Below are 15,685 nucleotides of genomic sequence, written 5' to 3'. Positions count from 1 at the left end.
AAAAAAAAAAAAAAAAAAAAAAAAGAGAGAGAGAGAGAGAGAGAGAGTTCTAGGGACTTTACGGTGGCATGTCCACAAAGAGGGATAAGCTTAAAGCCCCTTCCACACATCTCTCCCTCTTCTCCTTTCTGTTAGTTTATACTCCAGATAGAACCAAGAATAAGTCATTTGGCCTGTTGTATTTTTTTTATCCCCAACTTTGGATCCTTCATCTTAACACCCTAAACGTATAATAGTGCTAGATAAAAACCTTAGAAACAACTCCTACAAACCACAACTCAACAAGGGCTTAGGATTTGACTTAGAAGGAGATTCATTTTCATCAAACACTACTATTTAAGTTATTTAATTCCTCTTGGGGAGGGAGGGGTAACTGGGAACTCCGATCAGGCGGCTGTCTCTGAGCTCCTGGGACTCAGGTAGTGTGGGGAGCTCCTGACCAGCCAGCTGCATTGTCAGTGAAGGCAGAAGTTGGCTTTGAAACAGGAGCAGCTACACAGCAAATCTGTGAAGTTTTAGTTGCTGTGCTTTGGACCTCTAGAAGAGTTAGGAAAAACAAAAAACAAAACAAAACAAAAAAAAACAGTTTAAAACCTCCAGAAGAGCAAACCCGGATCAAGCCTTCTATGTTCTTGAGGTGGTTAGAATCTCTCTCCTTGTCCCTGGCCCTGTTGCTTGCTTTGCCCTCCCCAAAGAAGGCTCAGATATTGGTTAAGTGGGAGATTTCAACCCCCACCACCTTTTTATCTCCCCAAAGCCTCGCGTTTGGAATTGATGAAATCATGTGGCCCCCCTGAGTCAATTTAGGGGTTCAAGTTTCAAACTTTCTGCTCTCTTCGTCCCGGGAAGAACGTAGAGAAGCCAAGCTTCTCCATTTGTCGCTTGTATTTTTTTCCCCCTTCTCTCTCTGTCTCTCTGTGTCTCTCCCTCTCTCTCCTCTCTTCGCTCCCAGGACCGGCACGATGGCGTCCCGAGCCACAGCTCCCGGCTTTCCCAGCTGGGCTCGGTGTCCCAAGGACCCTACTCAAGCGCCCCGCCGCTGTCCCACACCCCGTCGTCGGACTTCCAGCCGCCCTACTTCCCGCCCCCCTACCAGCCGCTTCCCTACCACCAGAGCCAGGACCCTTACTCCCACGTCAACGATCCCTACTCCCTGAATCCACTGCACCAGCCCCAGCAGCACCCCTGGGGGCAACGGCAGCGACAAGAAGTGGGTTCGGAAGCCGGCTCGCTCCTGCCCCAGCCTCGGGCCGCCTTGCCCCAACTCTCGGGCCTTGACCCCCGGAGGGACTACCACTCGGTCCGCCGGCCGGACGTGCTGCTGCATTCGGCGCACCACGGCCTGGACGCGGGCATGGGTGACAGCCTCTCGTTGCACGGCCTCGGCCATCCCGGCATGGAAGACGTCCAGGTAACCACAAACAAATAAAAAAGACCATAAATAACGAACGTCCCGGGCGGGGAGGAGGGACGGTTCTTATCTCCTTTCGGAGACGTTGTTCCCGTCCTTAGAACAGAAGCAGCAGTACAGGGCATATCTGTTTCTGTGTATATATGTGTATGTATATGGCTCTGCTGTGGCGATTTCTGGAGATCCTATTATGAAAGCTAGGACTACTAGAAATTAAGTCATGAAAGGCGAAATATTTGTGTGTGTTGATAATTTGAGATAATTAGGAATCAGGATTTCTGCCTTGCCTCAACTCTCTGGCTCCTGCAGCATATTCTCTAGTGCTTTGTGTGGGCAAACTTGGTACCCCACCAATACCAGCAGCATGTATATCCCATAGCAGGCCTGGTCCCATTCAAAGGCCTGCAGAATCCAGAGGTTCCTGCTGGATTTGCAAAGGTAGTGGTAAGCATGGCTATGCACATTGGAAGAAAAATGTGCTCTGTGCTGCTCTTGCTGTGATTGTCCCATAAGCAGCAGAGCCCTGTCCCGAGATAAAGATCCAAAATCATCTGATCCAAGAAATGAAATATTTGTAGGAGAGAGACCCAGAAAGCTGTAACTGGGTTTGGGAATCCAAGAGGACAGGTAACATTTGGGAGATTCTTTTCACTTTTTGGTTCATTAAATGACTGTGGAGTGATATTCTCCACCTCCTTTTCCAGTTCTCCTCCTCCGTTAACACTCTCCTCTCCCCAGTGCCACCACCCCAGTTGAAGAGGCATCACGTGTTTATTTCTTAAAACAAAAGGCTCAAAACACTCCCCCCTACCCACCCTCTATCCCATCTGCAGCCTACACAATGGAGCCTGATTTGGTTGAGAGTACTAGGTTAAACTAAACAAAGAAACATCAAAGAAATTATTTCTAAAACTGCCTGGGTAATTCTGGGCAAGTCTCCCCCCACCTCATAATTTAAATAGTCTCCAGGAAAGAAAAATATGGTTGAAAGGTATTTAATTGACACTTCAGTCTCATTGGTATAGTTGTGTATATTAGGCATCATTTGAGATATACTTATGAAGAGATGAAAATGCAGTTGGAGAGAAAAGGGCTCACGAGTCATTCTTCTGTACCTTGCTGAAGACATTATATTTTTAAACAGTTAAAATGTGGTGACAGCATCCAATGCTGTCTCTGTGTGGTCTATGATGGTTTGTTGGCTTAAAAGAAATTCAGTTATTTATTATTTTCAAAAAAAAAAGGTGAAATCATCTGATTTGTGGTTTGATTTACCCATAATAATAAAGAGTGATGGTTTTGTTGATGTAACCAAGCTTGATTGTCCCTATCTGGAGATATTGCTCATTTTGGAATATCATATGAGAAAGGAAATATTTAATAGTCTTTTTTAATGCATTGGGGTAATACGTGTCTTGAGGGGAAAGTTTTTAAATTAACCTCGCTGAGTATGGTTCAAAGTGCTGGATAATGAAAGTGGATCAACTCATCACCGTTACTGTGAGTGATGCAATGTCACCACTACTCTGCAGGCCAAGTGGCTGAGCGAATGAACCCAGGCATTCTTCTCCCAAAAAGGGACAGCAGATTTCTTTAGTTTTAGATTTTTTTTCCAAAAAAAATTTTTGAGGATTTTTGAGTGGTGAAAGGTAAAATGTGAAAGACACACAGGTTGTGCAATATATCAGTACACGTTAGAATACCCCTGGTCTAAGCGCCAGAAAGGATTTTAGACTATGTGAACAGAGCACCCTGGGCTGAGTTGTTGGGGTCGGGATTCTAAACTGCAGAGGTAAATAGAGCCCGAAAGTAGAGAAAGGACAGGCCTGGCCCTCTGGTGCTCCTGTCGGATCTCTGCCCTGTTCCACAGCTTCATTCCAGCCGATTCCTTGGTGGGATGGGAGATGCACCTCCTAGAGACAATCCCCAGTGCAAAGGTTAGCAGGGGAAAAGCCCTGCATGTGTCCCAAGAAGGAAACCACCAGGGCAGGGATGGTGTCTGTCTTGCATACCAGTGACAGACCTCTTGAGGCAAGGGTGAAGTTGACATGATACTGGGCAGGTGACAAAGACGGGCCAGGTGGAGGGGAGGTAGATGTACCTGAACTAGACCCCCAGAGTCCAGAGGCTGAGATTCATGTGCTCCACCTGGTAAGATCCACTTTCAAGAAGGGATCTGGAGCTCCGGGGCTGAAGTTTCCATGAGTCAGGGTTTCTACGTTCCCTGCAGCTACCCGGGTTGGCTGCACTCGGGTCTTTAAAAGGGACGAAAATGCACCTCAGCTCAGATCTCCAAGTCACTTGTTCTCTGTCAAGGGGCCTGATGTGTATCCCAGATCCCCCCTAGCCACAGACCTGACAGACCCTGAGGGCTCTGCCCCGCCTGTGGGTCAAAGGTTGGGGAATGTTGTGTGACCTAGAGGCAAACACACAGGACCACCACCCGACCAAGAGAGTAGAGAAGTAGGGAGCTAATTAACCAAATGCTTCTAATATTTTTTTAAATGAAACTATAAAACCCTGTCAATTTCTATTTCAATTTACTCACAGGGGCTATTAAACTAGCAAATCACTGTTTGGGTTCCGGGTATGCTACATTTCACCCATTGTGTATGTGGGGGGGGGGGCAATTTTAAAAACTCAGACACAGGGCTACAGAAAGAGGAAATGAGATGACACCTAGTTTGGGATTTGTTTAGGTTCCATTTACACCTCCTTCCTTCTTCCCATCTTTGCATCCTAACCTCCCGTCACCTCTACCATACATGAGTGTAAACATACAAGAATGTTAAGTCAACCCCCCAACACGCACACACACACACACACACACGCACACAGAAACACACCCTAGTGTCTTAAAGCAACCCCTGGTATCACTTTTAACTAAAGAAGTCTAGTAATTACGAGTCTGAGTTGTTTTTCTGCGCTTCCGCATGCAGTCCTAATTAAATCTTTACGATCCTCCCTGTGACGATTAAGCGCCAGCATGCTGCGTGAATATCCTGTACAAAAACCCAGCAGGCGGCCGTAATTAGATAGAAAATCAGACAAGAGCCTTCTCATTAACTACCACAACTACCCCACGTCGCTGATGAGGCGTATATACATATTTACGTACCAACGTGAGGGTGAGGTGTAAGGGCTCACGGGTCCAGGCTCGTGTAAGAGGTCGGCTGGCCCACACACACAAGCGAGTATTTCTGTCTTGCGTGCACACATTGCCATTGCAAACATGTGAGCATAGGAAGAGATGGATTGTGTGTGTGTGTGTTTGGGTCCCCAGTGGAGTTGTGAAAAAGTTAAGTGAAGTACTTTTTAAACAGATTTTTACCATTTCTTTGGATGTACATGGCATGTTGCAACATGGAAAATAATTCTTATGGAGGGATAACAATTTTCTTCACCTTTCTGAGAACTGAAAAGCCACTACCATAAATGAAAAGAAACAGATAAGCATGCCTTCTCCATGATTAGATCATCTTGTTTCTAAGCTGCTGCTAGTTTGAGGATAGACTTTTTCTAGTGAACACACACCCTGTCTGGGGATGCAGCAGGAGTGAGTGGGAGGTGCTGTGAAAACCCCACCTCACCTCCAGCCCTTTGCTTTCTACTTCTGTACAGAGGGTTTGACAAATTGGGCAAATGAGTTGCTAAGGACTAAGGAGAACAATTGCACATTATTAAAAGGGGAAAGAAATGATCAGGCCTCCTCCCTGAATAAATCATCTTACTTTTAAACTGCTGTTTGGTGTAAACAGATTCTGTTCTGGCTGTGTATCCTGACAGTGAGAATGTTGCTCCTGTATCTCTTTCCCCCTCAGAAGTGCTGCTAATGATTAGCATTGAAATTTTCCTTTTCTGGGATGCAACTATGGCACGGAGAAATAATGCTCCCCATGAGGTCACCCAGGTGCTGACTGGGAGGGTCCAGGCCTTTGTGTGTGTCTCTGTGTCTGCCGTTACTGCCTCCCTAACAGGTGTGCTCCCTGCTGGGAAGCAGCAGCAGCAGAATGGGCAGGGACAGTAAATTGTTTAGGCTCCTCTGAGGATGTGTCATTGTGCAGCAAGAAGCTTGTGGCTCACAGGAACCTGAATGTAGTGCAGTAGGTGTGCGGTCCTTCAGGCTTGCAAACATGTTACTATGTGTTTCTGTTAGCATTCCATTCCAAACTGCGCAGACTTTAATTAAAATCCCATAATGTAAACTATTATCTATTTGTAAAATGGCTCTGGGGTTAAGATGTGCTGGGATAGAATGGAAAACAGAAATCACTGTTACTAATATTGGTGGAATCTTTTAGCTGCTGACAAATTTTTACAAGTCATAAGAGCAAATAATATAAAAGTTTACATGTCTGTGTAATATCTCTGTTTTATATAATAACTAAATGGAGATTGCATCTCAGCTGTCTCTCACAGTTTCCTTTCTCTTTTTCTTCCTTGGAAGAATTTATAATTTGTGTAAATTTCATTTCCATGTCCATTTGGAGCTAATAATGATAATAATAAAACCTCCCTTTGTGAATTAATATAAATGGAAATAACAAACTCCAGTTTGGAATGACATGATTTATGTGTGTGATTCTTTAATATCCAGTCAATTTGAATAGTGATGTTTTTATATTCACAGTCAGTTGAAGATGCCAATAACAGCGGCATGAATCTATTGGACCAATCTGTCATTAAAAAAGGTATGGATTATTCCTCTCAAAAGTAAGCAAAGTTTTCCTGTGGTTTAATGTCTTTATGATGAGCTTTCACTTTGGGGGGAAATTCATTATTTTATCTGAGACAAATGTTTGTTCACAATCTCAGGGCAGCTACTGTCAGCCTAGGTAAAAGGGCATGTCGGGAAGAATGGAATGGGGTGAGGGGGAGAGAAAGCTGCCGACAGAAACCTGGATGAGAGGGAGAGGACTGAGACGATTGCTGTTTTTCTCTTGGTATAGTCAGTAGCTGTCCTAGATACTCTTAGACAATTGAACTATCATCATATGTGGAACTGATTGGGAAACACTGGTTTCAAAAATGTCATAATTATTTCACTGATAACTGGAGTTTGTGGACCTAAACCCTGTGTCACTAGGGCAGCTTCTTCTATCTTTGATTTTGTATTCGGCTTTTTGGCAGTAATTTTGTTCCCTGTTCTTCATACTTTATGAGTGGTTTCTTTTTATTATTTTTTTAAACTGTGCCAAATGTGTTGCTAAATATGCGCATCCTGAGACACTAAAGACAGCCTAGGCACATTTCTAAATCTTTCTACATATGCATTCATGATTTAGTGTGACTGTGGAATCACCCCATACTGTTAAAGGGCATGTGATATTAACAAATGTTTGCAGTCTCTTGTACAGCTGTAAGCAAAATAATTAACTAATTAAACTAATTAAATGTAATTACAATAACTCATTTTGGGCGTATTGCAGCTGCTTAATTTTTTTCTCCTCTTCTCTGACAGTCACTGAGAGAATGCCTGGAGATTAGTGTGTGGCTGCCGAAAGGCCTGAATGTCACTCACATGCCACAAATTTAGGGAACTTGAATGTATAAACAGTGCAGTCTTTAATTATCACAGGAACTGGTATTTGAAGATAGAACTTAGGACTGTAACCCATTTCTATCAATACTGAAGAAAGCCTGTCCTTATGTTTGATGTCAACAATCCCCGGCCTCAGTCATTCATGACTCAATTGAGCCACTTGACATTCACAAAAACAATGAAAAGAAAGGATGATTTTGAAAGATGCTTTGACAGAGTCAAACTGGGATAGTAGAACTGTGGAATAGGTTTTCAAACAGGGTGAGGGATTCTAAATTGTCTTCTTTTACAAAAGCAGGAAGAGCAGCCTTCAAATATGGGTGGGGGAATCAGTATTTGAAATTATTTCATTTGGCTTTAAAATGAGTATCCTGTAGAATAGTAAGGTTGAAGGCAAAACTAATATTTTAAATGTTGTTCCAAACATCTCTTCCCTCTCTTCTTTAGATATCATTTCCAGATTTGAGGCCAGCTTTTGAGTTTGCTAGGATACCCAGGCTCGGGACTTAGTATTGCAACTGTGCTGACAGCTCACTTGCACTATTCCATCTTGGATCTTTTGGTTAATTACTGGTTGATTGGGGAGGAGTTGGGGAGGAGCTTCTGCATGTGATTTTTTGTGCGTTTTGTTTTAATTCCCCCGCCCTTTTCATGGAAAGCTAGAGCTACTTAGCTCAGGGTTCTGTATCCTAGCAACATCATTTGGGCTGGCAGTGGGATGTGCCCAACAGATGACCAATCAACAATGTTATTAATAGTCAGGCCAATAAAAATATTTGGAACTTAGCTTGCCTGGCAAAAATGGAGCTGAAAATAATTCTTAGATGTGGGATGCTTTGGCCTCAGAGCTTGCATATGTTTGTCAGAGAAATGTGAATATTTATATGTAAGGTTATCTCCAGGAATAAGAAGAACATTGACAAGAGTTGCAGTTTCTTTTTAAAACATTGAAATATATTTTATGTTCCCAAAAGCTTTTTAAAAATGTACAGTTTAAAATATTTAATTAGCACTCTAGCTACTTTAATTGATTTAGAAGGTGTGGTGTGAAATATTAGGTCAGTTCCATTATTTAATGTTTTATATTTGCTTTATTACATGAAGAAAAGATACTAATACCATATTTTTGTCTTTAGAGAGCCATAGGCAAATAAGAATAAGTGCTTGATTTATTTTTCTAACTCAAAAAATGAACTTCTTAAAATAAAGTTATGGGTTCATTAGCCTCTTCTCTGCCTTCTGGTCTCCTATCTTTGCCTACACCCCTCATGAGGGATGTCTCCATGGGATTAATTTCATAAAAGAGGTGAAAAACTTTTCTAAACTAAATAACTTCCAACAACTGGCAAGGGACACAGTTGTTTAATTTATTTCATAATGGGCGTTTAGAAGGATATTTTTTCTTTAAATTACAACTCATTAATAGAAGGCTGACAACTGCTTTAGGTTTGGGTGTCTCTGCCTCTGTGTTCATGCACCCAGACCATCAGGGGTGTGTTTCTGAACTAGGAGCAATAAAGGTACATTTCTCTATCTTTATTTTTCTCCAATTATGGCAAGGCCTTCTCCTAAATTTTAACCAGCCTAATTTTTCACCTGGGTTGATATGACTGCATAGGTTATAGGCTCCCTCTCTTGTTATGTTTGCTATCTGGGCTTAGCTGACATTTCTGAAGTAATTTAGTTAAGAGGAAATGAGTTGTTCCCAGTAGAGAGAGCAAACGAGTGGAGTGAAGGTAGCCAGCGTGATAAATGGCTCTTTCATTTGAAGATCTCCAGAGCTCGTTTACGGCTAATTTTCTGTATTGGCCCCCTTTGAGCTATTAATGCAATCGGCAGGGACCGTGGCCCCTCTCTTCTTAGCTGCCCCATTAGAGCTCCCATTAAGCTGCCTAGTCTCAACTCCTTGGCAAGAGTGGGAGGGAGTAATGAAAGGTGCTTTTTAAAACTCTCCTAATCTAAACCGGCAGAGGGTGGTTAATACGATTTGAAGAGGGCTGGTCAATGAGCAATCAATAAAGTAATAATGAGAAGGATTCGGTACATTAACAGTCTAAAAATCCAACGAGACATTAAAAAATCATTCTTAACTCTCAGTTCCATTAAGATTAGAAATCTGGAGTGGGGGGTTAATATAAATGATCATTGCCACCATCATATATTCTAACTAAAAAAAGGCTTACCTAGGCTTTGAGAAAAAGGTTTTGGTGCAATCAGAGGCCAATATGCAATCTGTTTGACACCTTAGACAGCAGAAAATATGCTGGGATTTCTTGGAAAGGCTGTCGTGGCTGGAATCCAAGGTTCAAATATTGTGACTGTGGGGCATTTTCACTGGTCTTAGGGATATCCTGTTTGGTTAGTTTCAGTTCAACCTCCATTCTATCCCACCTTTTTTCCCGTTAGTTCTGGCCCCTTCCCCATATAAACACTTTGATTGGTGTGCATTTTCTTTTGGTGGGAAGAATAAAGGAATTGCCAAATTTCAATTACAATGAATGCTGTTGGTATTCCTCCTAGCCTAGAAGGTAAAATGCACCAAAGGTCTGCCAGAGCCTCCTGAAAGAAGAGGTTCACATTTCCAGAGCTGACAGGGATCTCAGTTGGCATTTATCAAGCAGACACCGAGATGCATTCTACCACCCAGAGAGTGACCAGAGTACATAGATGTTTTTCAAAGTGGGAAAAGTTAGACACTCTTCTTCAGTCCCTTAATATGAAACCCCCCAAATAAGAACCTCCCCCCAAGTGCCAACATAGAAGATCAATGACTTTCTTGAGGTCCCAGACACCATGTAAGTGATGAGACCCAACACGGTGTTCAGCCTTTTAGACTCTGTCCCTAAAGGATGCTAATACTGGGTGTTGGTAGTTTTTGATATTCGAGCTTTCTTTGTGGGGATTATTTTTCTTTCTATGATTTGTGCTCACATTTATACATGTGCTATCCATGTGAAATAAAATACAGCCCTCAGGTAGATGGGAAAAATGCAAATGTGAGGAAAGGGTGCTCTGCTGGTGAGATGTAATTATTTGCCTTTTAGTGCCCATTCTGAATCAATGCTGAGCCTCTTGGTTGCTTCACCATGTAGCTTCAACACATAGTTTAAGTCAGATAGCCTTTCAAAGAGGGACTCATGCCTTGACTCTATAAGTTCATTTCTTTCCTTCTGCCCACCAGCAGATCCAGTCAAACACAAAGATCCCAGGGCTATGGTTTCACACTTAAGTTTAAAGAGAAGCGATGAAGAGGCAGCCTATTAACCCTTTAGCTCTATATAACAAGATAATGAATAATATTTTCTTTAATCATTTACCCTCCTCTATCTTAAATAAAACCCTAGTCACGCTAATGAAGTATTGGTGTATTTTTAAACCTTCTCCCCCTACTTCTCCCCAACATAATGCATGGGGAAAGGGAGGTGAGTGAGCTTTATATATGTGTTACATTCAAGAAGTTGGCTATGCCATCCAACTGAGTGAAGAGGAAAAAAAAAAAGAAAACTCAACTTTTAATGTATGCACAGAAAATTGTAAACATGGAAAGAACTGAAAGCTTCATGCTGAGTTCTGCTATGCTCCATTTCCTTACCATTTCCTGCTGTCGCTTTAAACCTATCTCAGTCATCGCTGGGTTCTGTGAGCAGGAACAGTGTGCTCATAATTACTAACAAATCAACCGGGCCCTGTTGCTCTCTGGGTTTATTGATAAGCTGGAGGTAAGCAGAAGGGGAAAGACAAAGAGAATAAAATATGGGGTTAATCAGCTGAGCTAAGCAGGTGTGAAAGTGGATGGGGAAAGTAGATGACAATGGAGTTAAGGACTTAAAGGAAAGTTGGGACAAGAGAAATGTAAGGGACCAAAAGTTTGCTAGGTAGGAAACAGGTTAAGAACCTAAGGATGAGAAGGGACTATGCAGAAGTCAAACAGGATTGTGATACTTAAAAACAAAACAAAACAAAAAAACAACAAAAACAAAACAAAACCAAAAACCCTGAAGTACATCACAACATTGTTTTTAAAAGAAAAAATACACCTTCCGGGAGTGGTAGGGTGCTGACAAAAGCTGATTCAATTGAGGGTATTTAGGTGTTAATGCATATGCAGAGAGGTACAGCCCAAGAGAGAGAGCAATACACATCCCCTTAGGAAAAGCTCTTGTCAGGTAAATCAGGCAATTAAAGTAGTAAAATTAGAAGGCACATTTTAAAGTGTCTCTAAAGGCCTGTCTTTTCAAGAGATTTGATGTCTGTGACCATGAGAATCGGTCAAAATTCTAATCTTTGGGGAGCTATTCAGTTATTCAGTATAGGATGCAGGAACTGAACTTTGTATTTTCAGCTTAGTGGGTTTGTTGTTGTTATTTTAAACTATTATCAGGAGTACTTAAAGAAAAAATGTTACAGACTATCAAAGATGTGATTCCAATGCAACTTATTTCCATAGTTCACATAATGTTAAAACTACAAAGGGACATCTATATTTCGGGAAAATTTTCCAAGTTTACATGATGCCAGTTTCCATGATCACAAATTATTTGTTTATAGGGCCTTAAATGTGAATTTGAATGTGAAATGTGTAAATCAGGACTGCTGTGAAGAATAAGAGATTAAAATAGATGTTAATATTGTGTATGAGACCCAATGATAGGGTGTTCCCAATCCAGTCACTGGACTGTTAAGTGAGTTTAATTTTAGACTTTATTCAAATTTGATTAATACTCACGCTTTGACTTTTCATTGGTTCATTCTCAAATGAGAAGCAACTTCCAAAATGAAAATAGGAGGGGAATGAGGAAGAAGAAAGCCTTCCCTGTAGCCATCCCCCTTCAGCCATTGAAGAGCCACCTTGTTACCTATCATCATTTATCCACCTGAGACAAGGTCTTGGCCTCTGTGGACAGATACAGGTATCCTCCAAGAAGTGGCTAAATGAAATACTTTTGTACCCCTTCCCCAACTCCTCTAGGAAAGCTCTTTTCCACAAGTTGTTGGGTAAAGAGCCAACTACAATTCCAAGTAAATAAAAGATTTTGGAGCTTCCTGGCTTTTAGAAGTCTCTGAGTAATTATAGAGGTTTAAATACCAGAATTCTTGGTAAAAAGGATGAACTGTTACAAAAATACTTATTGTTGATTATCCTGTTCCATACAAGGGAGGTTATGCATTTTATTTGAACTATGGTGTTCGTGGCTCCAGATGGTAGAAAGAGTGGTTTCTCCTATCGGGATGATAGAGTTTTTATCAAAGAAGTAGGAGTGGAAACATCTTTTTGCATATCAGAGGCATGTTTCAATAAATCCCCTGGACTGGTAATCAAAAATACTGTGAAGATTTGTTGTCTTCATATCCCAATAGAAGAGACTAAGGTATAAGGCAAATCAGGAAGATCATCTGCCCAGTGACCTCTAGAGTCTAGGGAAAGAAAATGGAGTTGAATCACGCAAGAGTCTCAAGGGGCAAGATCGCCAGGGAACTAGATGTTGACTTCACTGTTCTTCATTCCCAGCCTTCTGAGCCCAGCCTCTTCCTAACGTGCAGATGACACTGAAACACAATTAAACAGAAATACAGGCTGGAGAGGCTGAATGCACCAGGGTAGCAGTGGCAACCAGCTGTCAGCTCATATTAACTTCTGCATAAAACATACCTTGAGTGCGGTTTGTTATCAATTACTTGCCGAAATGAAACAACTGGGGCAAGGCAAGACCACCGCTCATATGAATTAGAGTGATTGGTTGATTGATCAGGGCACCTGTTGTGAATCATAACCGCTCCAAACAACCACCAGCCAGAGCTTTAATTTGTAAACAAAATTCATCTCACTGCACAATTGCTTTCACTGGAGGTGAGCATTTGGATTTATTTCTAAAAGAATCTAGCATTATTATATAGGGGGAAGTGGGGCCGGTTTTAAAGAGGGCAGCTCCCTGGAGCCCAGATCCCCAGAACTGTCTGTCTGGGGGCACAGAGTCTGATAGGGCTCAACTTCCTGAGCCTCTCTGGTGATGACCACAGACTCGGGTCCAATGGGAGGGGAGGAACGGGTTCCCATAGAGACAATTGGTGTTACCGTTTTGTATCACTGGGTGGTGATGATTACCTTCGTGCTTCATCACCAAATGAGACTGGCATTATTGTCTTCAGGAGGCAGACAAGGAAACAGATGCAGAGAGATTCAATGAGTGTCTAAGGTCACACAGCTAGCACGTGATGGAATAGGATTTGCCTGGCTTCATAGTATGGTCCAAGCTTGGGGCTGTGTGTTTTCTTGACTGGTGTAGTGAGCGGTGCTGTGGAAAGTGACACGTGTGTGCCCACACACCAGGTAAGTTTCCAAAGGAGTGTCGGCCTCTATCTGTGCACAGTGCTCTGAACGCACCGCAGCCTCGCTGGAACAAATCCTTCCTCCCCAGCTTTCCACTTGGTTCCTGTCCTGTGGTCTCTCACAATAGCACGTTTTGTCAGCCAGTCACCAGGACTGAAACCGGGTCACCTTTATGGAATGTTTTCCCCTCTCTCTTTCTCTCTAGTTCCGGTTCCTCCCAAATCTGTGACTTCTCTAATGATGAATAAAGATGGCTTCTTGGGAGGCATGTCCGTCAACACCGGAGAGGTGTTTTGCTCGGTCCCAGGCCGCTTGTCTCTGCTCAGTTCAACTTCAAAGTACAAAGTAACTGTTGGAGAAGTTCAGAGACGGCTCTCGCCCCCCGAATGCCTCAATGCGTCTCTCCTCGGTGGCGTCCTCAGAAGGTAAAACCCCTCAAACCAATGTTTCCTGGGTGTCGGGAAGAAAGCCGGTGCGGAGACCTTGGAGAAGGCGGACGCGGTTGCCTAGCAACCGCGCGGCTGGAGTGGGGTCCCCACACGGCGAAAACCCAGAACCTTGACCGCTGCGTTCTCGGGGCCGCGTGCACTCACGCCGCGGCCCTCAGACCGGCGTCCCGCGGGCCCGCGCTCGCGCACGCGCAGCCTCGCTCTCCTCCCTCCCGGTCCCCACTCTTTTGCCGCTTGAAAACCTGCTGCCACTTTCCCCGCCCCGGGCCCTCCTGCTCCAGGACACCAGGGGCGCCTTCTCCAGCCTAAGCGTTCGAGCTGGAACTTACATCTATCTGTACACCGTACCTCCACTATCAAATATCTCTAGTGTACTCTGGCTTTTTTTTCTGTTTGATTGTATGTTTTAAAATGCAGTTGGCAATCCACTAAATTGGGTTCACCACTCACAAATGCATTGTGCCTCACTGAAAAACTCTTCTAGATCGGTGAACTTCTTCCTTCTATAATACCACCACCATTAGGAATAATAATACCCATGGAAGAAGGATTGATGGTTACTGCATGGACCCATCTATGTGCGCCCGGATATTCCTCCCATAGACTGAATCCTCCTGGAAACTTCCTTTTGTCTGAAGGTTAAATTGTACCCAAAAGTCCCTGCTAACCCCTGAACCACTGGCAGTGTCCCTGATCTGAAGGTGACTTTGTATGAGGTGGAACTTTCCAAGTTCCCATTTTGGGATGGACAGGCCCCTTCTTTCCTAAATATGGCTGTGTGGATAATACCGCAACAAAATTCATGGTAATTTTCCCCCCTTGTACTTTTGCCCAACTTTAGCACTTACAAAGAGAGTCTTGGGAGCAATTTAGGGTGAGACCCAGGAACTTTCTCATTTTGAATTCCCCTGCTCTGTTCTACTTTGGTTCAGTTGTAAGTGAGGAAGCACGGAAGTATTCAGTCACCCCCGGAGCACTGAGCTTGTGTGGTTAAAACTTGTTATGAGATGGAGATAATCAATATAAAGTGCTTATCACATAACTAAACTCCCCAGAGTGTTAATTTTAGTGTTATTATGCTTATCATTATTAGTTTCATATTTCAGTCTTCCCTCACTTTCTAACACAGCTGCTTATACAGCAGCTCTTGACCCCTTCCTCGCAAAGCTCACCTGTTCCACCAAGTGCCTTTTCCTCTCTGAACCACCTGGCTCTATTCCTCTTTTCAGCAAGGTTGTGCTGCTCACCTCACTGGCTCCAAGACAAGGAAGAAATGTGTGTGTGCATGTGCAACTTCTACCTTCTCTGGACCCACAACCTACACCCTAATTATTCCCATCTGGTATCATTTTTTTTCCTCACAAGATAAAAAAAGAAAACGACTCAATTTTTTTTATGCTCTGTATTGCAGAAATTAAGCAAACCTCAGCAAACTATCAGCAAATAACCAAAAGGAAGGGAAAAAAATGTGCTAACCTCAAGTTAAAACCTCTTCAAGCTCCACTGGGCTTTAGATTGCTAAGTCTAAACTTTGTTTCAGGAACACTCTGAGGTTAATCAGAATGTTAATTCTTGCAATTTCAGAGCCAAATCGAAAAATGGGGGGAGATCTTTGCGAGAAAGGCTAGAAAAAATCGGTTTGAATTTACCCGCGGGCAGGCGCAAAGCAGCAAATGTCACGTTACTCACCTCCCTGGTGGAAGGTAAGCAAGACGTGTGGCCATTTCACGAAGTGGCTGAGTTTAACTGTCGGCTGGAGGCTGACATTTTACATGTTTCATGATTAACTGGAAATCATTGCGATTGTTGTGCCCTTATGAGTTGGATGTCAAGCGGCTGCTTGAGAGAAGTTCAAAGGTCTTTTTACTTAGAGCCAGCCATTGTAGAGAGGCCAGGGGATATCCTTGCGTGTTGGGGGTTCCTGTGCTCTGAGAAGTAGGCAGGTCTAGCCTCCA

At 43.0% G+C, this 15,685-nt stretch overlaps 1 protein-coding gene across 12 annotated transcripts in view; it reads left to right on the top strand.

Annotated features, from left to right (window-relative positions):
* TFAP2B (transcription factor AP-2 beta) overlaps positions 1-15,685 on the top strand; it is a 29,057-nt gene that overhangs the window by 3,892 nt on the left and 9,480 nt on the right. For all 12 annotated transcript variants that reach the window (XR_011389005.1, XR_001794230.3, XM_070074661.1 and 9 more), the window contains 4 exons: positions 953-1,411; positions 6,042-6,102; positions 13,487-13,706; positions 15,315-15,433. Coding sequence is in view for 10 of the 12 variants with exons in the window: in XM_070074661.1 (XP_069930762.1) it covers positions 953-1,411; positions 6,042-6,102; positions 13,487-13,706; positions 15,315-15,433 (859 nt within the window). In the remaining 2 variants the exon portion in view is untranslated. The remainder of the gene's footprint in view (positions 1-952; positions 1,412-6,041; positions 6,103-13,486; positions 13,707-15,314; positions 15,434-15,685) is intronic.

This window comes from Oryctolagus cuniculus, chromosome 5 (genome assembly GCF_964237555.1).
Source record: "Oryctolagus cuniculus chromosome 5, mOryCun1.1, whole genome shotgun sequence".
NCBI lineage: Eukaryota > Metazoa > Chordata > Mammalia > Lagomorpha > Leporidae > Oryctolagus > Oryctolagus cuniculus.
Note: the sequence above shows the minus strand (reverse complement) of the source record. Positions and strands in the feature narration are given on the sequence as shown.